The 23,562-nt window shown below is 40.0% G+C and overlaps 1 protein-coding gene across 2 annotated transcripts; it reads left to right on the plus strand.

The window, feature by feature from the left end:
• The first annotated feature begins 1,225 nt into the window (after positions 1-1,225).
• On the plus strand, positions 1,226-23,555 carry slc35f4 (solute carrier family 35 member F4). 2 transcript variants are annotated; one of them, XM_020629980.3, is made up of 7 exons: positions 1,226-1,660; positions 19,549-19,849; positions 20,260-20,479; positions 20,572-20,697; positions 20,781-20,973; positions 22,124-22,213; positions 22,768-23,555. In XM_020629980.3, exons 1-7 carry the CDS (start codon positions 1,432-1,434, stop codon positions 23,007-23,009), a joined length of 1,401 nt encoding a protein of 466 aa, XP_020485636.2. In that variant the 5' UTR covers positions 1,226-1,431; the 3' UTR covers positions 23,010-23,555. The 2 variants fall into 2 exon arrangements, with proteins under 2 accessions (XP_020485636.2, XP_020485637.1); XM_020629981.3 differs by lacking the exon at positions 1,226-1,660 and adding an exon at positions 13,623-14,208.
• Positions 23,556-23,562: the final 7 nt, after the last annotated feature.

The raw sequence follows: 23,562 nt of genomic DNA on the forward strand, positions 1-23,562 counted from the left end.
AGAAACTTTCTGGGCACTGGCATTTCATTGTTGTAGCCACAAAGCTGTCCCTGAACTGAATGTGTGAGATAAGTGCTTTGGAGCACAAACAAACTGAAACAAAAGAACATGAGGTGGAGATTGGTTCAGTAAGTAAGAGAGGGGGAGGAAGCACTTCTGGCGTCCAAGGGCATCATAAACCCCGGCATGTGTCTGCACAACAATGCCAACAGGGGCGCAAATTCTCCACACACAGGAAATCGATTTCACACGCAGAGTGGAGGACTTGGAAAGAGGCGTATCGGAGAGACACTGAAATACTGCTTCTTGTGTTATTGGATTTGAAACCCAGTTTTTCAGATTTTTTTTTTACTTTTTGCAGCCACTTCAAGCTGGGGGATCCAGTCAAGTGAGGTTTCCAGGAGGCAGACTGAGAACCTGTGGCAGAGGAAAAGAGAGGAGAGAGGAAAAGAGATTGTTCTGGGGTTTACTTCAGAATCATATTCATAAGTGCTGGAAAATGATAACAAAAACTTTATTTGCTAAGGCGTATTATAATGTGCACAAACTTCAGCATCTTTAAGCCTTTATATTACACTTACAGGAAATGCCAAAAATAAACACAACACTTGCGGTCATACATTAAAGTGTAAAGAGGATTCAAAGCAGTGATCTAGTGTGTGAGAAGCCACATTTGTTTATATATAGAGCATACTGCATACTGTTTGTGAAAACCAATAGAAACAGACGGTGGGGTCAAGAAAGAGAAGTGTGATTCAACAAATGCAGCAGACATAAAAAGCTGTGAAATGAGCCCGAAAATAGTTTCTTTGTGATCTTTTTGTTACCGTTCTGTGATTGATTTTGAGATGGAAAAAAAAACACAAATTAAAGTCTTCTCAACATTTTACAGCAAAAATAGTTTAAAAAAGGCCACTTCATAATCAAAAGGTCACACTTGTTAGAATATAATGTTGCAATCTAACAGGAACATCATGGTTTTAAAACTATGAAGATTAATACAACAACACAAAACTATTTAGCTAAAGATATATCTTACTGCTCATTTAGAGATGTCTGAGTTGATTTAAATGCCATAATAGTGTTTGTTTATTGGGGAACTTGTTGTTATGCTGGCTGTAATGAATGTTGGCTCCTCTGCTCCACACTGCTGATTGCAGCCAAGTTCTCTTCCTTGATCTAATTGAATTCAATGCATGCGATAGTAGTGACACGCCCCCTAGTGTTTGATGTGTGGCAGCCTCCGAGAGTTTGATAACCTTGCTCTGCGTCCAGGAGCATCACTGAAGGAATGTGAATGTGGCTGTCCTTCTCTTCCTCCTCATCTTCCTCCTCTTGTTGCTAATTGTTGCTGCCGCCCCCTGGGGTCTCTCGTATGTTGATCAGGGCTCATTCCCGCTCTCTTCTCATCTCTGTCCGCTCGGACCCGCAATGACAAGCACCGAAAGTGTACAGGAGAGTGGAGACCAGCCCTGCGACAGGATGGAGCCCGTGAAGAGTACGCACTTGCCGGGCAACGCGACGCCGACCGGGGGCAGCTGCGCGGTCCTCATGGGCAGCAGCCCCAAAGTGACGGCCAACGGGGTGCACGACATCGAGGACCGGATCCTGAGGATCACCGGCTACTATGGCTACAACCCGGGATATTCAAGTCACAGAAGTGAGTGAAAACTACAAGTGTACTGATGGATCATGAGTGGATGCCACACATGTTCGACTTTCAAGCAGGTGTGACGCGTCAATTAAAGAGACAACCCATATACGAGATTATTTTGATGGGAAAAAAATTGTAAAAATAGATTTTACTCTGATAGGCCGCACACACACACACACACACACACACACACACACGCACACACGCACACACACACACACGCACACGCACGTCAAACATGTAATTTAAGTGGTGTGTGGAGACAGATAATACACGCATCATCAGTCTTTGCAAATTAGTTTACATTTTAATCAGGCTGTTGCCAAATCTGCTAATCGAAACTCAGCTAACTGGGTTTGAAATGGTGTTATTTTGAAATTGCCTAATGTCAGTCACTGTTTATATGGGTTGGAGGCTATGTTAAGTTGGCCCTTCCAGCTGTGGGACACAACATGAGAGAGAGAGAGAGAGAGAGAGAGAGAGAGAGAGAGAGCAAATCTAACACTTCCAGGCTGTTTATTTACAAAGCAAAGTGTCATTTACAAAGTAACGTAAACTGTCGCCTCATGTCCATGTTGGTGAACTCTATCACTTACATGCATGGCCGCCTCATATTGAATTCCAAACAAATAATTACAACAATCAATTTCCCGCAAATTGCAAACACAGCAGCTCTCTCTGTGATGCATGTAAATATTGCCTGCTATCTCCAGAATATAGCTGCAGTTCGTCAATAGCTCTGCGATCACTTTCATTTGTCATCGCGCTTTGATTTGTAGAGCAATATAGAGTTTTGCTGACACAGAGACAGTGGCTGGGATTGGAGAAGAGAGCTGATAATGCATCTGGTTTCAGGGGTTGGTCTTCAAAACCTGGCCCTCCACATCAGTTCTGTACAAGTATTGCAAGTCGGATAACAACAGCTGAAAAAAGGGACAACCATTGTAATGCTCTGCACGCTGCCAATTAGTGTGTTTCTTACAAACTGCTGAATCGTAATGAAGCAAGGTGTGTAGAGCAGGATTTCAAAAGCTTCATTGCATAACAGAAGTTAAAGGTTATTTATTAAAGGTAGGAAAGAACGGGTACTATTTATTAATAAATACCATGACTAGTAATTGGTTATATTCATCTGAGAGTCTCTTGTCTTTCACACCCTGATGCACTTCAACCCAAATGAGTCAAACTTGTCACATAAGCTCCCATGCATTTCCCTTTGGCGCTTACGTAAAAGCTCAACTTCAAATTCATGACGTCAAATGTTATGACGTTCCTCTAAAAACCTACTACTCAGCCCTTCTACTCTGACATTATGCATTACTGTGACAAACTTGTTTAAAGTCTCAGAGGAAATGTGTGTATGCAGATTCACACATACACATACTCAGTTTGGATGAACTGAGAGCACCTCAATGTGTTTTTTTAGATTGAAGCTGAGGAAAAGGAAATGAGTCTGTCTCTCATTAAGGGCCTCCTGTTTATCAGAGGTGTCAGCTGCAGAAGATTAACCATGAATGCAATTCCATGATTTTCACTTGAGAATATATCTATGTGTCAAGATTCAGTTGATAGCAAACTAGATTGACAAGGGACACTTCATTCAATGAAAAACAGACTGAAGAAGTAAACTTATGAAACAACAGCCATGTTACCATATGTGATAAATACAGGATTTCTGGCACTGGTACAGACTGCAAAATAGGTGTTTTCATGATGTGTAAATGTATGCTTAAAACCCATTTTGGTTTGTCTTTAACAAAAGGGCAGTGAAATAGTCTACACGTCTGGGGGTTGTTTACAGTGGCAAACTGCTAATACTTCAAATGTAAGTTAGGTCTGCTCAGTAAGGCCAGGGTTCCACAGGTCAGAAGGATGACATTAGGTCAATCTGCCTTTTTTCAATTACAGCTTTGCGAAAGTGGAACAAACATTAGAGACCCGGAAAGCTTTGCAGTATTTAAATCCAAGCTTAAATTCTGGCCAAAATCAGCACAAAATTGTAGTCACCAATGATTGCCTCGCATATACTGTTTATCATGCGGATCTACTTTTTATACTGAAGGACATGTCTTTATGGGCCTGTTTTATGTAGTGTATGTTCATATTTATGACTTCTTATATATGTGATGCCTTATAAAATGTTATGTTCACAAGAATGGACTTTTACGTTTTCTGGTGTTTTAGATAATGTACTTGTTATGTTATTCTTTGTCTACCTGCCCGGGGACAGCAAATGCAAATTCGCTGTTAAATAACTCTGGTGCAATTATATTTAATTGTGCCCTGCTCCTGTAGAAATAAACAATAAAAAATAAAATGAAAATGGATTGCATCATCGTCATTTTCCCAATACACAAGCAGTCTTAATTTAAAGTGGAAAAAGGACAACTAATTTTATGTAATTAAGCAAAGCTTTCCACACAGCATTTACCTGTCAGACAGAGCCCTGGGTACAAAGGCAAAACTTATTAAGTCCGATATGAAGCTCAAGCTAGATAACAGCTATTTTCAAATTAATGGCAAAGTTAATCTAGTTGTACAATCGTGTCTAGGAGGACAGTGGTGTCTATCCCATGTCCGCAGATTGCTTTTAGCACTTTGTAAGTTTTGCAGTGTACTGGAGTTCTCCCATGAGGAATGCACATGGCTTTACAATATAAGTAAGTTACACTGCAGTCCATCTCAGTAAAGTTTGAAAGAAAAGCTGAGGCTAAGAGACTGAAGAAGTCGATGACGGATGAAGAAGAGAAAAAGACAGAGTGTACATCAAACCCTGTAGATGGTATTTATAACAGATCTCTTTATTTAATATTGTTCCAGATAGGGCTGTGGCATTTAGTAGATTAATCCATTGGTTGATCATCAAAAAGACGACTTCACCTTTTCTGATAATCAATTAATCATTGTGGAACTAAAATGGCGAAAAAAAACATTGATTTGGGTTTTTCGTATATGTAATGATTTGCTGTTTTTCTTACTATTCATTATAGTAAACTAAATATATTTTTGTTTTGTACTGTTGGTCAGATGAAACAAACTTTGAATGCAATATGAGACACAACGGATAAACAGTATTGTAATTTGCAGCTAGTTCCCAGGATACAAGCCTTTGTCTGTCCCTTTTCATAGCTTTCTGTACAGTGAAACAGAGGGAAATGAAAGATGGGGTGTCATCTGTGATGTAATTTCAGGTGGAAGGAGCAGGTGCGGATTGTAATAACATCCATAGCAAGCCTTTATACCAGAGTTTCAGCAACTGGAGGGATTATTTGATTCAAGAGTCATTTCCCATTTCTCTGATGAAATATGCCATCTGTAGTCATTTGTTTCTCCTTCTATCCATCAACTGATTATTGCATGTCAGAGTCAACAGAAGGTATTCCTCAGGGCAGCGTACTTGTCTCCATATTTCTTGCTTGCACAGCTATTAAACATGCTGGTGCTGGTGCTGTCACTGTGAGGGAGTGTGACTGAGCTGCTTGTATGCTCACCAAATCCTTCATGCTTCATACTTCTTTGAAATGAGAATGAGAAAAGTCACTTCATTTAAAACACTTTATTCATTCATTGTTTTCTTCACCCTGTTTTCTTTACACTGTTTACTTTGAGGGAGTATCACGCGCCCCTCAATCTGTTGATTTTCCATAAAGGGTAAGACAAAACAGCACATTAATAGAACAGTAAACTCATCATGCCAAGCCTATGGGGTAATGATATATTTAGCAAGATTTTGATGCCAGCTTATTATTGCCACTTGCCATCTGTGTTGTATTGGAAGATAGCTCAGAGGGGGATTTTGGACTACATTTGGTGACAGGGTCTTGGCTGTAAAGCATACAGAATAGATATGATTTAAAGTGCTGTGATTATATATGAAAACAAGAAGATAAATGTATTTTTTCTATTACCACACCCCTCATATTTCAATCATTACTTCTCAAACTGTGTTTAATTCAAATGTTTTTTTAACTTCATTGCAATTCCATTTTTGATACTGGTATGTTTTTATTACTTGACTCTAGCTATAGTATCAGTCTGCACCCTTTACATATCAGTAAATATGTGAGAGTGCTGCAGAGGTACTTGATAATTAAAAAGTAACTAAAAGCTTGAACTAAATGTGAAGCATAGGGGCGTGTGCACAGGGGGTTGCAGAGGTTAGCATGGCACCCCTGAAATCAAGTATAGGCAACTCCATAATCCTCAACTATGATTGGTTTCCAGCTTTGTCAAAGGTGGGACTTACGTTAAAACCAACTTATTTGAATTGTAACTATAGCTACTTGTACCTTTGTCCCATTGCAATATTGCATTTTTTTAATTGGTTCTTTTTACTTGAATAAACTTTTTAATTCTTAAAGCAAGATTGATAAGAAAATGGATATGTTGCTACTCAGAGCTGGGCACATAATAATAAAAAAAACCAAAATATTATTGAAACCTTTAACTTCCTGTAAATACAGTTTCCGTGAATGTCCAAATCGCGCTCTTAATGGTAAGATGTGTAGATATTCTGAACAGGAGCATACCGCCTCCTGTACTTTAAATAGCTTATTGAATAATGGGCAAAATATCCCTCTCTGCCGCTTGGCACTTTTCTTGTGAAATATTGCTTGAAGGTACTTCAGAAGCATCACAAGAGTGAAGACAGTAGTGATATCTCAACTAAAGTTTCTGTTATTTGTATATTTTCAAAACAGACGTGTAATTTTGTAATTTTGTGTAAGTCATCATCAAGTCACCTCTTAAGAACTCTAATCTATTGCCATTACAAAAAGCTGATGTGTTTGTTGTGGTTTTTTGATAATACGGGTGTTACGGTTTAAAAAGTTACCATGTGGGGTGCTGATGGTCATAGTGTAGCGATTCCCAAAATGGGGCACATGGCCTCTAGAGGGGGCCCCGAGGGTATGACAGAGGGGGTGCTACAAGGCTAAATAAAAACAATACACAGCGTTTTGTACTGCCAGCAAGGCAAGGCAAAATGTGTGAGATGACTTTATGGTAAACATAGGGCTAATAATGTATCTAGATTTCACAACTACTGAAACTTGTCCTCGGCTACCCCTGTAAAGAGGAAGAGAGCCACACTCATTCCTTTTGCCTCATCCAGCCTGTGTGTGAGAGGTTTTTCTGCAGTTGCCTCTATCAACACAAAATCCAGATCAAAGCTAGACACTGATCTAAAATTGGCAGTCTGCTACAACCCAAACTTGAGAAGATCTGTGGCACAAAACAAGCCCACACTAGTCATTGAAATGATTGCAGGGCTGGAAGTATAAATCTTCTTCATGTTATTATTTTTGGGAGTTATACATCTTTAGAAAGCCAATTTAAAATAAATCTGTTTAGAACTATGACTCTTAGAAATGTGGAGGTTTCATGTTGCAGTGTCATTTTTAGTTGCTTCCTCTGTAAAAGAAGCTTCTTGTTGTCGGACTGAAGTTTTTATTCTTTACTTTTTGCAGACCATGTGAGATGTATTCTAAAAATATAGGAATTTGTTAGCAAAGGGCCTGACTGACGCAGGGTTGGGGGTGCTTGAAAATATTTTTTATCGGCAGGGCCCAGCAGAAAAAGTTTGGGAGTCACTGGCCTAGTGGTTGGTGTCACGTCCTGTGTACCGAGGCTATATTCCTTCAAGTGGGAGGCTTGGGTTCAAGTTCAACTTGCGGCTCCTTTCCTGCCTGTCATTTCACTACCAATCATATACAATCTTTAAGTCTTTAACTATAAACACTGACGCATTCAGCTGAAAGTCGCCAGTTGACACCGTCATTCATTAAACTGTAACACTGGTAAAAGTTAGTGTTATCTTCAGTTAACTAATAACTTAATTAAATTATTAACTGCTGTGAGTTAATGTCTTGGTTAACAGATTAACGGTTAATGCAGTAAAAATGTTGCTTTACTGTACCCACCTCTGTTGCCACTTAGTTTTTAACTTTTTTTTAATGTAAATAATCAAACCTGCATGTTATCGTAATGTTTGTAATGTCAGATAAAACGCTGAAAGGAATCCACTTTAAAACAGGATAAGTAACACATTTTCCAACAGCAGCCTTCTGACTCCTGGTGGAACAAATAACAATGGTGAGTGCAGTATATACCTCCTCAGCATCTCCCAGAAAACCATTACAATAATTTGCTGTGCACCTTGTATAATTTAGAAATAGGCAGGTCTGTAGCACTGGCACTTTCCCCGCTGGCTAAAAAGGTACGCTGAAGGAGAAGTGACAGTCCCACTCAGCAATGCTCCTGTGTTTTGTTTTTGTTTTTTTACCGCCGGCATCACAGCAAGACAACAGCGAACACACACTGGCATCCAGAGAGAAATTATGAAGGAAAGGCATGCAAAAGCCGTCATTTATCACGATGGGATTTATTTTTGTGCACTTCAGTCTGTGGGGATATCCGAAGAAAAAAGACATGCCTCTAAATTCTTTCATGCTTGCAGTGATTGGTTATTCACTTTGTGATTTTTAAAACCATTTCTGTGCACTGTTAACAGCAGTTTAAATTCACTTTCCCCCCTCAAACATTCTGTATGGGCACGCACTTATTTTGGAGCGTCCCGTTCCTGCACACTCAGAGCTATTTATAACCCGCCTCGTGTCGAATGGGATATGAGCTTTGCCTGAATGACTACTGAAGTGCTGCGAGGCTCACATGCTTCTGGGAATGAGCAAAACCAGCCCGCCAGTAATGGGTGCAATATTTCTCTAAAGCAGTGAAAGAACTGCTGACCTGTACTCATGCCACTGTGGGTGAAATGTTAACACGCTGACTGTCAGAGGGCTAAATCTTTTTGGCTGGCTCCTGCAGGTCATTTCACAGTTGAGATGTTGTTTCACTTAAAAAGTCTTCTGTTGTCCTTTTTTAAGTATGACATCGCAGAAAGGCACAATTTGTGAAAGGATTTGAATGGCCTTCTCATCGTGTTGATTCTGTCCAAAAGTCTTATCAGCAACCTAGCACTGCCCTCTTGTGGCCTGTCAACCCACACATCAACCCAACAGCACATCCTCCAGTCATGGCCTGACATTTAAATATTCATGATGTAGACTACTACCTCCATGTTTAAAACACCTTGAAGACAATAAATACAAATTTAAACCACAACCTGTGTGTCTACAAAAAACAAGATTTTTATTGTTAAAAATAGAATAAAATGTATGAAAGGTTTTTGAATTAAACAAATGTTTCACCTGCTATGTTTTCAAGGTAAGGTTAAAAAGTTATGTCATAAAATTACTGAAAAATATTTATATTGATTTACAAAGCTACTGAGATGTGCTTGGAGCAGCGGCAGCTACTTGTTCACCTGACACTTAGGAGACTCTAAGGGTCCCAAAAGCCTCCCAGGTTAACTCAAGGTTAGTTGTTTTTTTTATATTTTAACTCCTAATGAACAGTTACTACGTTAGGTTGATCCTGAATGATTTCCTCATGTGTTATAGAGGAGCCCAGTTTCAAAATCTATTTTCATTAATGACATTATTTCACTTCATGTTTTGCTCACAGTCGACGCATTTACTCATAAACGTGTTTGATCACATTACCAAAAAGGAACATATGTAGGGCCAGGTTATATTCCAGTTACGGAGGAACAATTTACCTCTATAGTAAAGAATTCCGCTGTGTGCCATGTTTTTAATCAGTGATGATTTGGAGATGAGAGCATAAACATACGCAAACACAGCTTAGTGAAACTTGCTGTAGCCTGCAAGAATATTAAATTACTTAACGGACAGTACTACAAAGTTTGAAAGCTCCGTGCCATGTGTTCATGCAGGTCAGCAGTTCTGTGACTCCTATAAGGAAATATGGAAATATATGGCACTGATTACTTGCGTTTTTGCCTTGGGGCCCCAGCAAGCTGATCCAGCCATGTTCTTTCTAATTACATCTGCGACACTGAGGAAAATCAACACATGTCACTGTGAGGAGTTTTCATCAAGAATATGTTATATATGGAGGATGAAGGCCCCTATGAAAACTGTCTACAGTGATACACAGAATAATCCATCATTAGCTGTTTTCACATATTCACTCGAGGACATTTCTAGACAGATTGTACTTGGAGGCTGGCAGAAAAAAAAATCCTGGTAAAATACTCTGTTTACTTTTACACATGCACAAATTTCAGGATATGTTTAGAAGTTTTGTGGTGTTTTTTTGTAAAGCATGTTTTGGTTGTTTTTAGAGCCACATAGACAACAACTCTATTCACTTCGACAGGTGGCAGTAAATTCATTAAAACCTCTCCCCATCAAATTAAAACCATATGAATAACAACATACCAAATGGTTTGAGGGAATATCTTCATTCATTTATTCATTTATTCATATCACCCATGCCTCCTTAGGTCACTATCTATGCACCTGTAATTCAATCCATCACCACTAGGTGTCATCATCTCCTGGTCTTCTAACTAAATTGAGTTAAGTTGATGAGCTGGAAACACTTCTGTCATCCAGAAGTTGATTCATGGTCCATCCAATCACTACTGGAGCTTAAACTAGCTGCAGTTTTCTCCCTCTGCCTCTTCCTGTCATCTCTCGTTCTCCATGTTTGCTCCTCGTCCTCTTTGAGATGTGATGAGTAACAGAGAGGGAGCAAGGACAAAGGCGCCTGCACCAGAAAACTGAGGAGCTTGGGTTCATCTAAATGACAAAGAGCCTGAATCAGCTGAGTGCGTCAGTATATCAGAGACCCTCTGTTGCTATGGAGGTGAACAGAGAGGATGTTGCACTATTTGGTGCTTTGATGTGGGTTGTAATAGTACTATTGTGTTACAGTTTATGCACTCAGTTCCTGTTTTTAATAGAAAGTCGTGAGTTTGTGTTTTTTATGTGACTTTTTTAGAGAGCCACTGATTTAATAAGATGGTACATTTTTGGGCTTTTTTTTTAGATAAGATAAGACAGGTAGTGAAGTAGTAATAGGGTTTATATTTACAGTATTATTGGTAGTGAAAGTGAGAGGTAATCAAATACTTGCATTTGATCATGTCTGACATATACATGTTTTTAAATTCATTTTTTTTGTGGGGCTGTTGAATTTTAGTTTTATAAAGTGATGTGTACTAGTTTGGATGTTGGATATGAGGCTGATCGGCTGCAAAACTCTCAAAAAAAATAAATTATAAATACTTTATTTTCAAACTGTAAATATGCAGGACATAAAAAGTAAGTGGATTTATTGGACAGCATTGTTTTTGTGATTTGTTTAGCTAATGTCAATAAAGACTTAAAACAGAAAAAGATACAATAGAAAAAGGATCAATTGCTTTTAATCCAAAGACTAATTTTCAAAATTGAACTTTGCGATCCTGCAGCCCTCCAGGTTTTTCCTCTTAATCTGATAGCGATTAGCATCCCGCGCTCTGCTGACAAGACTGTTTCTCTCTCCCCTCCCTGTCTGGCTGTTGGCTCCACTCAGCAGAGCTATTTTTAAGTTTAACCCTCCTCGCCTCAGGGGGATTCATACCCCCCCACCCAGCTCATCCTCTAATTACACCTGACCACACATTGGTTTCAGACATGCTTGCGTCACACTCCTAATGCACAAACATTTTAATCAAGCCTCAGTCTTCAGACATCACTTAATGCATTCACATTAGTGCTGCACTTATTCTGTCCCACTGAGGGATCATGGGAAATAAGTGTGCTCAGACAGCAGCATTGTCCTTTAAAAAACCATAACCGTGTTTCCTTTTCAAAGCGTCTCCTGAATATTGAATTCTGCTTTTAAATAAACACGTAATACCGCGGTGTTACTGGAACGTGGCCCTCCACTTTTTCATTGCAACAAACAGTCAGTGTGCTGACTCTCTCAGGCTGAAGAATGCACAGAGAAGAGCTCTGATCTGCTATTCTTTCTGTAGGCATGCCAGAACCTTGGCTGATAAGCACTGGAGAGTACAGACAGACAGTGAGAGAGGGGCTCAGAGTGAGACTGATTTAATGAAAGAGATCCTGAAAAAACAGGGCTGCAAAAGAGCACCAATTTCAGATGATATAGAACTCTACTGTAAAAATGTTGAATCATATTGTATGTTTACTTTTTGTTTTGTTTTTCTGGAGCCGTGGCGCTTGTTTTGTTCCATTCTTGGCTCGTATTGATTATAACAGTGAGTGAGCATAGCAAAGCACAGGTTATATTAAGATTATATTACTGGCTGCAAGGCCTCATGCATCTGACTACATACACTTTGATACACCGATCTGTTGTTGATGTAAACGCCAGAGTCATATTTTATTCCATTAAATCCCTGATAAACCACAGCTTGGGATAGGATAGCCGGAGATGGAAACTCCTGAATCAAATGGCCCGAGCTGACCCTCCTCACGTCCACACTGGATGCTGATGAGAGGGTTTCCCCTCGGCTGTGCAGCAGTGACAGAAAAAGTATATGAAATCTTTATTAAAGGGGTATCATTATTGTGTAAATATTTAATGTAAAAACACTCTGTTGACTATAAACACCCTGCTCAGAAATGTTTGCAATAATGATGTTAAAGAGAAGCAGCATGGGTAAAAAAAAGTGCTCAGAGTAAGCATGAGGGGTTAAAGTAATGAATCATTGCGTTTGTGCAGACAGAGCAGCATTGCATCTGAATTAGCTGATTGGCTTTGTCATCCATGTTCTACAGTGGTGTCTGTCCATCAGCTAAGTAGCAATGAGCTGTCATTTCATATGGTTTTAAAGTGAACTCTTTTCACTTTTATGCTCATTCACATGCTGTTTGCTACAAGTTGTTACAAGCGTACGTGATATTTTGGGCCTTTTTGACTGAATTAATATTTGTGTGTGTGTTTATTAAGAGGGGATTTGTTCACCCTGAAGAATCCATCTTGCTGCTCAGATTCTTTACAAGCAAAGCCTTTTTCCTCTAAAATGTTATTGGCTCGTACTGGAGAAATCGTTGTTGGTACGACTTGGGGAGTTCATTAGTAAGCCTGCGTATATACAAGCTATTTCCTGGTCCACATTGTTTCTGACAACAAAGAAAGGATGGATGCCTACCTTAGCCCATCGGATCGATTAGTCTCCTGCAGGACATATTTTCTTGAAGCTGGATGATGGGAGCCATATCTCCCTAAAATCAACATTAAAAATAAGTTAATGTTTTCATGTTTATCTAAACAAATAGGTTGAACTACCTCTGTCTAGTTTAAAGTCTAGCAGTCAAAGCTGAATGTAGCTTTAGCACTATTCTTACTCCAACCCATCAGAAGGACTTGGTGAGATAAATAGAGGCCTGGTCAGCTCTGGAATGTGGCAGTGATGCTGTAAACTTTCATACAGGAAATATCTCAATATTACTTCAAGACAGTATTTAATGTGTCAGGAAACATGCGTCTCAAGAGACAGCATCATAACATCAGACTGGCAGGAATGACTAAAACAAATTGCATTCTTGTTCACTTGTTCTTCATACCAGCTTGTTTGTGATAAGATCAATGGGGGGCATTCTTGATTTAAAGTTGTTAACATAAGAGTTAAAAGGATGCTACAGTACAATTCAAACAGAAGTTAAAAAGTACTCCTTCATTGCAATTTTTTAGAGATGAAGACAAACATATGTAATGCTGTTGTGTCTTAGTGGTAGTTGTGTCTTTTTCATAGTTCAATTGATAAATGATGCAGTGGAGAAAGCTACTGAAGAGAGCTCTACAAATAATCCGACCCTCAAGGAGCAGTGAAGAGCAGGAGACGTGCCAAAAAGAGACAGAGTCATTTGAAGCCAGAGGATGAGAGGAGATAGATAGAGACGGCAATGGATGGAGTGAGAGGAGCACGGTCAGGTAGACAGGAGAGGAGAGAGGAGGGGGGGAGAAGCTAACGCAGCATAATAAGCCTGGGCTGCTTGGTTACCTTCCAAACAAAGCTGCTGATTTGTGGAGCAAAAAAGAAGAGGAGGGGAGAAGCGAGAGAGACAGAGAAGAGAGGAGAGGAGGAGGAGGCGGAGGATAGATAGAGAGAGATGGGAGAGATTGCACCATGCCACACACACTTGAAGCTCAGTCTCCCTTGGAGACAGTGGCAGCTCCGGATCACGGCATGACAGTGCAACAGTAGAGATTCCACTTCAGAGCACTTTCACTCAGATAACTCCACTGAGCTGTGTCACCATTCAGATACACAGAGGGAGCACCAGTTAGAGCAGCAGCACGGGGAAGAGGAACAGAGCGTCAGGACATAGGAGTGCTGGGACGAGGACCGAAGAGTTGACAGAAACGGAGAAGAGGAGGAGGAGTAGGAGGAGGAGGAGGAGTGGGCGATCAAGAGCCTGAAGCAGAAGCAGAGGAGTCAGGAGTCTGAGGATGGACGGAGCGAGCAGGAGGAGCTGCTGAGCGTGCAGCCAGGGCACTATTACACACTCACACACACACACACACACACACACACACACACACTGATATACACACTTCCCAGGGAAGGACAGTGTGTTGTAGCCCCCAGTGGAGGATGAAGAAGCACTCAGCCCGAGTAGCTCCTCTCAGCTCCTACAGCACCCAGGTCCTGACCTGCCCCATCTCTGAAGGTAAACTACAAGAACCAGAGAGACCAGAGACGCCATTTATACAAAACTGTGTGTGTTTGATGTTCAAATGTTAAAACAAGCTGAGTTATTGGCAGCATTAGCTCAGTTTGGCTGCTTCCAACTAGGTGGTACTTTTATCTATTAATGGGCCAGCTTTTATAGAGGTTGACTTACTATTTCCCATGATTCCAATCAAGTTTCAAAAGAAGAAAGATCTAATATACCTCAGAAAAATCTGCACAGAACAGCCACCTAATTGGGCTTACTTCACCAGGACTTTTTGACAGTTTGTTCCTGCACATTGTAAAATATACATTTTTTAGCAGTTTCTTTAAGGCTAGTTGTGTGGGCAGAAAGTGCAGTTGTGGTAGCTGCATCATTTTTATGGCAGCACTTTAGGACCAAGAAGTGATGTAAAAAAAAATGTTTTTCCAGTCCTGTGTTTGTTGTATAAACCTGTAGGCCTTAAACTTCACCTTAATCCCTCCACTTTTTAATCTGTGAGTGCAACCGCTAACTATCAGCATCAACATAACCAAGCTACACTTTGATTGAGACTTAGAGTTCTCTGACACGTAGAAAGCTTGCCTGACAATGCAGACATGAATGTGGGCTTTATATTGGGTTCAGCAGGCGTCCATCCATCAATGTCACCGGGCATGCAACGTCAGAGGAAGGAATAAAACAGGATAGATCGAAATAAGAGGTTCAAGTAGCATAGAGTGTCACGCAGAGAATATGAGCCAATGTATGATCCTATGCAGCACTCTCATATCTTTAATGAATTGGCATGATGCTAACACTTAAAAATAATCCTACAGTATACATTAAGTGGAGCTCTGTAGGGGAGAGCTGAAAATGAGCTTCTTTCAGCTTCACATTAAATCACATACTTTAAGTAGATATTCTTAATCTTGTGTGTGTGTGTGTGGGGGGGGGGGGGGGGTGTAGTTGTGTACAGAGTACATTTAGTAAAGTAAATATCCTTGTGTAATTTATTGATTTGTGAAAGCTGGATCTTAATGATTAAGTTAGAGTAATTCAAGACCTGGACTCTGAGCAGTTTTACAACAAGTCAAACTCTATAGCATCTTTTTTACATGACTGCATGACTGTGCTGACAGTCTGTGTTTTTTCACGCGGTTATTGTTTCCTTTGCAACTTTTTAGCAGCATTATTAGTCAGCAATAATACTGTCTGTTATGAGAATACAATTCTGGCCACGAAAGCAGCTTTTATGAGACAGGGGAATAGTAGAGTTATAATATTACTGCACCTTGGCACCAGATCAGCCTGTAGTGGCTTTCACCTAACGACGGAAAAATCCCATACCCAACACTAAAAGCTTCAGGTTTTTGTAGGTGCAATGAAACACAAAACCATCCTGCTCTGAGGAGGTGGAGAAGCTGCTTCTCTCCCCTGCAGAAACTTGGGATCTCGGTTTTCCAGTTAGAAAGCACCAGGCTCATTAAGTTGATTAAAAATCTTTGTTGTGACAGAATGTAATTAGAACAAATCCCTGAACGTTCCTGTGGAAAAGAAAGTGTATTGATGTTAAACAATCTGCTTTCACTTCTTACTGTTGTTCTGCTCCCAGCTGGGACCTAGTGTAAGTTGATATATTTTAATTGAGAGTTTTTCTGAGAGAGTTTCAAAGGGAAAATGTGCAGTCTGAACTAAAATAGAACTGTGAGAGTATCGTTAGTTTGACTCTTTTTGAATGCTAGAGATTATTCACTTTCACTGAATAGTTTTTCTGTGCTACAGGAGAGACATCATTGTTCTGAAGTGTGAACAGACTTAAGGCCAGTTGCACTTATGCAGTCATGAGGAGAATAACTCATTCCAAGTAGGCTACATGTTTTTTTTTTCTATTTGCATTTGGTGCTACTTTATATTTCTAGTTAATTCCCATGGGAAATATTTTCATCTTACTCCACTGCATTTATCAGACTGATGAAGTTAATAATTACTCTCTCTATGAACATTTTACCCCAAAAATATGAGACAATTTTTTAAAGAAATGTTTCTTCAGAACTTCTCATTTGATGTATATGTACAATATTTTTCAATAACTATTAGATAAAAGTCCACAATTAAACAAGTTAGTTTCCATACAGTTTGTCTTTTCCATCACAACTTCCATTTATCTTTTGACGACCCCACAGATTTATCTTGTTACCCAGTGACACTATTAAGCTTTTGTACAAATAAATGGTCATGTGGAACTTTGTATTATTATACTACATACAGTAAGGGCAACTTGCCCTGTGTTAATGCATTTATACCTGAGACACAATGTACTGTATGATATTTTATTTCTGACTTTTCTGAAGGATTACTTTTACTGCGAATAGATTTGACCTCCGTCCTTTACTCGTTTGAGATGATAAATGCAGGGCTTCTACTTGCAAAAGCTACTTGATGGGAATACTGATGTGACTTAATATTCACCATTTCGCTCTCAGACATCACTTATCTTTAATACTCTTACTGGGTGCCAATAATGATCTCATGCTTTCATTGGGATTATAAAGTAAATTTGGAAACACTGCGGAGTTCTTCTCTTGATGAAAGAAGTGTCCTTCATGAAAATTGACTTTCATAAAAACACTTTGTGGGAGAAGCCTGGTGGCAGAGAAACAGACATCTTTAGATATTAGAACGTGAAATCTTTCCTCTCCATAAGCTTAACACAGCGCTAGATATATTTTTATTTAAAAAATAAAATAAAAAGGTCTGTGCTGCAGAAACATGGTAACTGTTTTCTTTGGATGAAGGAAAGTACTTTTAGTGAAATCCTAAGATGTCAGTTAGGCCTTCTCTACTTGTGCTACCTTTGCTTTTATGTCTCATCACAGAAATTAAAAGACTATCAGATCAGATGCAATAGTACGAACCCCTGAGATGCCCTGCTACTGTAGAGGTGAGATACTATGGGTTCAACTGCTTTCAGGGCTCTAGTGTCTGTAGCCATGGTGGAAAGAGCAGAGCTTCATGTGCTGAGGTAGCAGACATCCGGCACATGTCATCTTTTATTCCTGCCCTAGTGTAAATTGATCACACTGGTGAAAGTGAAAGAACGGATCTGAGCTCTCTCCGGAAATGCTCGCCCACTCAGCCCTTCACATATTACATAGTGCAGTCCTGGTCCAGAAGCCTTTTACTACCGCAGTCTCTTAAGGCACAGGGCCAGATCAACAATGCACCACTGTCCTTAGATGGAAAACAAGTCTATCTATCTATCTATCTATCTATTGTGTCTAATATTTTAGAGCATAGTTGTCTGTTCATAAATTTCCCAGTTAGCCCATAAGGTTCTCATTTCCATATTGTATCCCAGAGATACAATTTTCAAAGAAGGGATGTAGCAGCAGTGAAAACAGTGGCAGCCAAGGTTGAAATGACTTTCTTGTGGAATGTCATGTGGTTAGGTTTACTCTTGCTTTCTGGGAGTCAGGTTTCTGTGCACACCTGGCTACGAGTGTTCAGTACCTGCTGCATCATGAGGCGACAAAGCTATTTATGACATGCACAGCCGCAATGCTAACTCAACACAATGTTGACATTATTGCCGTTACAGCAGGAAATGCTAACTTTGGTAGAGAGGTGGTACTGAGGGCAATTGATCAGCTAAAGCGTGTGTGCTGGAAACCAGCCAGTGAGACACAAGCTACTTATTAATGTGCTTTGTGATATCAAGTAGATGCAGTTTGGATACAACAAATACTTGGAAAGAAGGCTAAATGCTTATATGTACATGCAAACTTCTAACATTGACTGTCTGGCGGATATTAAACAGGTATATTTTTACTGTGCTCACCATCTTGAGTTAGCAAGGTAGCTAAGTCACTGTGGCCATGCTGACGAGATAATGCTAAGTGACTATGCTAACAAGCTCATGTTAATCAGATAAACTGTTTACCATGCTAACCAGCTAAGATTAGCATGTTAGTAAAATCGATGCATGCGGAAGTGCAAAATCCTGCAGTTCCTCCAGTCTGCTTGAGGCTGGTTGCAGTAGCACCAGATGTCACATACACACCCATTCAAAAAAAAAATTTGAAGCAGAAATCAACATGTTTACAGCCTGGTTCAAAAGATGAAATATGTCTACTCGCTCGGCATACATTGTACGGGGGAGGAATTTTTAATGACTTATTCGTTTTGATTTGATGAAGGATAAGCATTATTCACGATAAGGCGCATAGCTTTTGGCTGCTCTCAGGCGGACCAGAGGACCAGAGTGAACACACGAATGTGATATTTAGGGGCAATTTTACTGAAATCTAGAAGCCTTATTACATTTTTTAAACATAGTGTTAGTTTTTCAAAGTAATGATGACATGCACGAGACCATAGTTTGTAAGCACAAATAAATGAGTCTAGTGCGAAAATATGTCTCATTATTTAAAATGAAATATTACATATTTATTATTTCTAAATGTTTTGTGAAAATAGTTACAAATAAAAAGGTGAAATTCATGCCATTATTTACTGTTACTATTGATCCTCCTTAGGCATTGAGCTGCAGGTTTTAGTTGTGCGACAGCAATGACCTTACTGACAGTGGGTGGGGGAAAGAAAGTAGAGTCAGAAATGTTTTTTTTAACCAACCGACTTACAAAACTTGCTAATGTTAAAATGTTTACCGTACTCACCACTTTACATTAGAATGCTTGCAGCCTAACATTTGACAACTTGCACAAATCAAAGGAAACGTTGAGCACTAAGCAAAATGAGACTTCACATTTTTACCACAAAACAGTAGTTGATGACAAATAATTGGTTAATCGGAGTTATTTATATTAATTACATATTGATACCAGTACATTGAGATGTTTCTCTGGCATGGCATCAGATCAGAGAAACAAAATGTACGATATAGCAGTATGCAGCTATTTCTGCAGCTAGTTCCAACATCCAATTCCAATGGCCTGTATTTTTACTTAACATTCAGAAGTTAAGTTAAATACTGACTATAGAGTTGTTTCAAGCGGATTCAACTCAACATCAACAGCATGTTTGCTTCATCAACAGTGCCTATAGACCCACCCAGTTCAAGTTGAACATGAGTGATTGTCCTGACCTGAGTAATAAGTCAGATGGAAATCAGTAAGAAGGTAAGGAGTAGATTTGCCTTAGAAAATAAAATATAAGCTTGTAGTTTTGGTTGTCCATTCAGTGGTTGCCAATAAGTTAAACTTACAAGCAAAAAAAAATTAATTAAGTATTTGTTTTTATTCAAGGCTTTCTTATTTGTTGTTGAACAGGAAGTAGAGCTGACATGAAGATTTCCTTCAATGCATTATTGATGTTTTTTCTGTTGTCTCCCACCAGGAGAAGACGGCTCAGAATCTCATGCAGAGACACCAGGCAGCGAGACCAGTGAAGAGAGTCGAACCTTTCAAACATGTACCAACACAGCTCTGAAGGTGCTGGGTGGTCTGCTGATGGTGCTGTGCATCTCCTCCTCTTGGGTAGGCACCACTCAGGTGGTTAAGTTGACCTTCCAGTCCTTCTCCTGCCCCTTCTTCATCTCTTGGTTCAGCAGCAACTGGAACATGCTTTTCTTCCCCATCTACTACTCCGGACATGTGGTCATCACACGGGAGAAGCAGACCCCTATTCAGAAATTCAGGTAAATGACCAACAAAATTATTACTTTTTTCAAGTATCATTTACCGAAGGGAACCACAATATCTACCCAATTTAAATTTCTGATCATTTGTTATGGTAAGCTTTTGCGTACTTGTAACTTATACTGTTACTGCATAGCTATAGCAGACAGATGATTAGAAAGCATTGTTTGCATTGCCAGCACCTCAACTGGCCCCTAGAGGCCTTATGACTCATTACACTCAACTGTTATAGATTTAAATGACTTGACTGTCTATGAGGAACCAGGCAACTAGTCAACCAACATTTCCATTCCTAGATTTTAATGGTCTCATTGATAGCAATGCCAAGTTCGAACACAGCCACTGTTTCATGAGTCAAAACAAGTTGACCAGACTTCCTCTATACTTTTCTGTTTCTTCTTGCTTACAGGGAGTGCAGCAAGCTTTTTGGGGAAGATGGGATGACTCTCAAGCTTTTTGTAAAGAGAACAGCCCCCTTCTCAATCCTGTGGACTCTGACCAACTACCTGTACCTCCTGGCCTTGAAGAAGTTGACCGCCACTGATGTCTCTGCCCTGTACTGCTGCCACAAGGCCTTCGTCTTTCTCTTGTCCTGGATCGTTCTCAAGGACCGTTTCATGGGTGTCCGGGTCCGTATGAAAACCCCAACACTGACAATAAAACATTTGAGGTCTATTTAAGTATTATAGAGTATATATGAAACTAATTGCTTTGATTGCAGATTGTGGCAGCCATAATGGCCATCACAGGTATTGTAATGATGGCATATGCTGATGGTTTCCATGGGGATTCCATTGTGGGTGTGGCATTGGCTGTTGGCTCGGCCTCCACATCAGCTCTCTACAAGGTAATGCTTCCAAGGATACAGTCCCTGAAGGCATTGTAAATTAGTCAATTGGTGGAGTATAAAATGATTTCCTTGATATCCAGGTGCTGTTTAAGATGTTCCTGGGCAGTGCCAGCCTTGGAGAAGTGGCTCACTTCCTCTCCACCATGGGCTTCTTCAACCTCATCTTCATCTCCTGTGTACCACTCATCCTTTATTTCACCAAGGTAGAGCACTGGGGCTCACTGTCTTCACTGCCCTGGGGATACTTGTGTGGACTGGCAGGACTGTGGCTGGGTAAGAGTGCATATACATCTCTGAAGAAAATAAGGACGATTTATGTCCATGAACAGAGTATGTTTTTATTTTTTGCCTGTATTTTTTTTTACATTTTTGCCTGTATTGCTTAGGACAGCTAAAGAGTGACAGGAAATACTGGGAGGAGAGAGGGGGGATGACATGCAGCAAAGGGCTGATGTTGGATTATAGCTTCTGTATGTGGGGCGCGGGACATAACAGCTAGGCTATCCGGTGCCACACAAAGTATTTTTCATTCAGAGGCTAAGTTTACATTACTTTTTTCCCCAAAAGCCAAAGTAATCAAGCTTACTAGAAATCTAATAAGACAAGTTATATGCCAGGGCAACTACCACAACACACATACATCACAATATCATATTAACTGAAGAGTATAAAATGTAAAAAGGTTAAGCACAGGATTAATGTTCTCCTTTTATTACACTGTCATCTTCTTCTTTAGCCACTTACCTTCTGTTCATTTTACACTCACATGTCATGATGCAGTAATGATGCAGGGAGTCAAATTGCTAAGGAAATCTGCCTAGAGGGTCATATTTTTTTTATTCAAATATCTGTATTCGGCACCAGCGAATTGATAATTTCAACACACGAGTCAGGTCAACTATACATTGCTTTATCAATACTTTGTCCCACTCCTACTCTGAGCCTTTGCATTGTCAAATACCAGCACTTACAGGGGATGTAACTTTATCATGCTCTGTTGCCTGTAAGTAGTAGGTTTCTGCAGGTTTCCCTTTTGTGGCTGCTGGCTGAGTGGTCTGCTGGTGTACAGCACTTTAAAACCTTTTTGTAACTGTTAGTGATTTTGACCCTGAAATATGTAAGTAAAAAAGTAAAATGAAAAAGAAAAGGTCTAAACTAAAGTGATGGACTGACCAACTCTCTGACTGATCTTGCCATCCTCATAAGAATGCTCCTGATGTTGCTTTTATATCAGGAAATTCTCCTTTTTGAGAAGTTGGCTAACTTGGGGGCTTTTTACTGAAAAATGACCTAAATCACATATTGATTTATAAAATGTTTGAAATTATAACAACTCTGTGTTTTCATTGATAGATTACTTGACACATTTTTCCAGCTCTAGTTCATTTGTACTTGTGTTCAGCCTCTCTCTTGTCCTTTACAGTGTTCAACATCTTGGTCCATGTCGGCGTGGTGCTAACATACCCTATTCTCATCTCTATTGGGACTCTGCTCAGTGTGCCAGGAAATGCAGGTGGGCTTCTTGATTTGATTGAAGTATTGCATCTGAATGACTGAATAGTATGTCTCGATTATTATGTTGAAATAAACTGATTGTTAACAAAAAGAGAGCCACACATTTTGTGGTTTTGTATTGAGATGGTCAGCACTCCGGGCCACAGTAGCAAATAGATTACACAGCAAGTCTGGCTCTCTTGTTCTGGAAACCCAATCATCAATGTGCCTAAACCATTCTCTCGCTGAGGGAGGATCAGGTTGCCAAGGCGACACTAAATGCCTGCAGACAAGTACTTTTCTTTAACCATGATGGACTATATGAAGGTCAGTGGGTTACCGCAACTTGTCCCTGGGCTTGAGACCGCAAAGACACAGGGGATTAAGTGGATCGCCTGTGCTGATTATAAGCTGTATTTTCTTTACTCATCCCCCTTAGCTGCAGTGTCCTGTGGTTTATCTTACTTTATCTAATTAATCTCAATTTGTTTTTGTTTGTCTCTTACTTAACTACCTTCCTGTCCTGCTCTCTGGCTCCCTCTTTTGTCTTTTTCTGTCTCTTACCTGCCGTAGCCGTAGATCTTTTGAAACATGAGGTCATCTTCAGTGTGGTTCGCCTGGCAGCCACCTGCATCATCTGCCTGGGATTCCTACTCCTGCTGCTGCCAGAGGAGTGGGACTCGGTCACACTGCGGTTCCTGGCCAACATCGCGGACAAGAAGGCAGAGGACCACGGCGAGGAGCTCACAGAGTCCAGCATCAACACTAGAAGCCGCAGTCGAGCCAACGGAGCGGTCTCCATCCCTTTGGCGTGACAGCTTTCCTGGCCTCTGTTCATTTCATAAGGACCTCTCTGCTCATGTTCCTCTGATGCCCACTGAGGAAGTGTGGCAGGATCTTCTGTCAACATGGACTCTCTATCAGGAAGGCAAGAAGTATCGTCTTGAACTTTATGAACTTCACTCTGGAGATCCATCTCTATTTCTGCCACTTCACAGCAGGAGGGGTACACAAGAACATGTATGGACAATACATCGCAAACTAAAAGGGTGGAAAGTGTTTTTTACTTTCTTGAAATACTCGCCACGCGCAGTCCTGTTCCTCGCACGCACCTGAACCAAGAGCTGCCTGACCTCCCCAGACCTGCTCTGCAGACTGTATTCTGTGAATATAAACCATGGAAGGGCCACTTTGGCTTAGTATTAAAACTATTTATGATATTTATTTAGAGCTGTATCAATAAGATATAAAGAATATTACTTTTAAGTTTTATTTAATTATATTATGTACAAGAATGGCAATTATACTATGCGTAATGTACAGGCCCTTTTGGTTTTATAATAAATGACTTCAAACCCTCATTCATAG

The sequence above is a fragment of the Labrus bergylta genome, chromosome 18, assembly GCF_963930695.1.
Source record: "Labrus bergylta chromosome 18, fLabBer1.1, whole genome shotgun sequence".
Lineage (NCBI taxonomy): Eukaryota > Metazoa > Chordata > Actinopteri > Labriformes > Labridae > Labrus > Labrus bergylta.

Excerpts from the sequence above, each read along its gene's own strand:
- slc35f4 (XM_020629980.3), top strand. The coding sequence starts at position 1,432 with ATGACAAGCACCGAAAGTGTACAGGAGAGTGGAGACCAGCCCTGCGAC. Across the intron at positions 19,850-20,259 it reads ACCCCTATTCAGAAATTCAG|GGAGTGCAGCAAGCTTTTTG; the intron begins GTAAATGACCAA and ends TCTTGCTTACAG. Across the intron at positions 20,698-20,780 it reads CCACATCAGCTCTCTACAAG|GTGCTGTTTAAGATGTTCCT; the intron begins GTAATGCTTCCA and ends CTTGATATCCAG.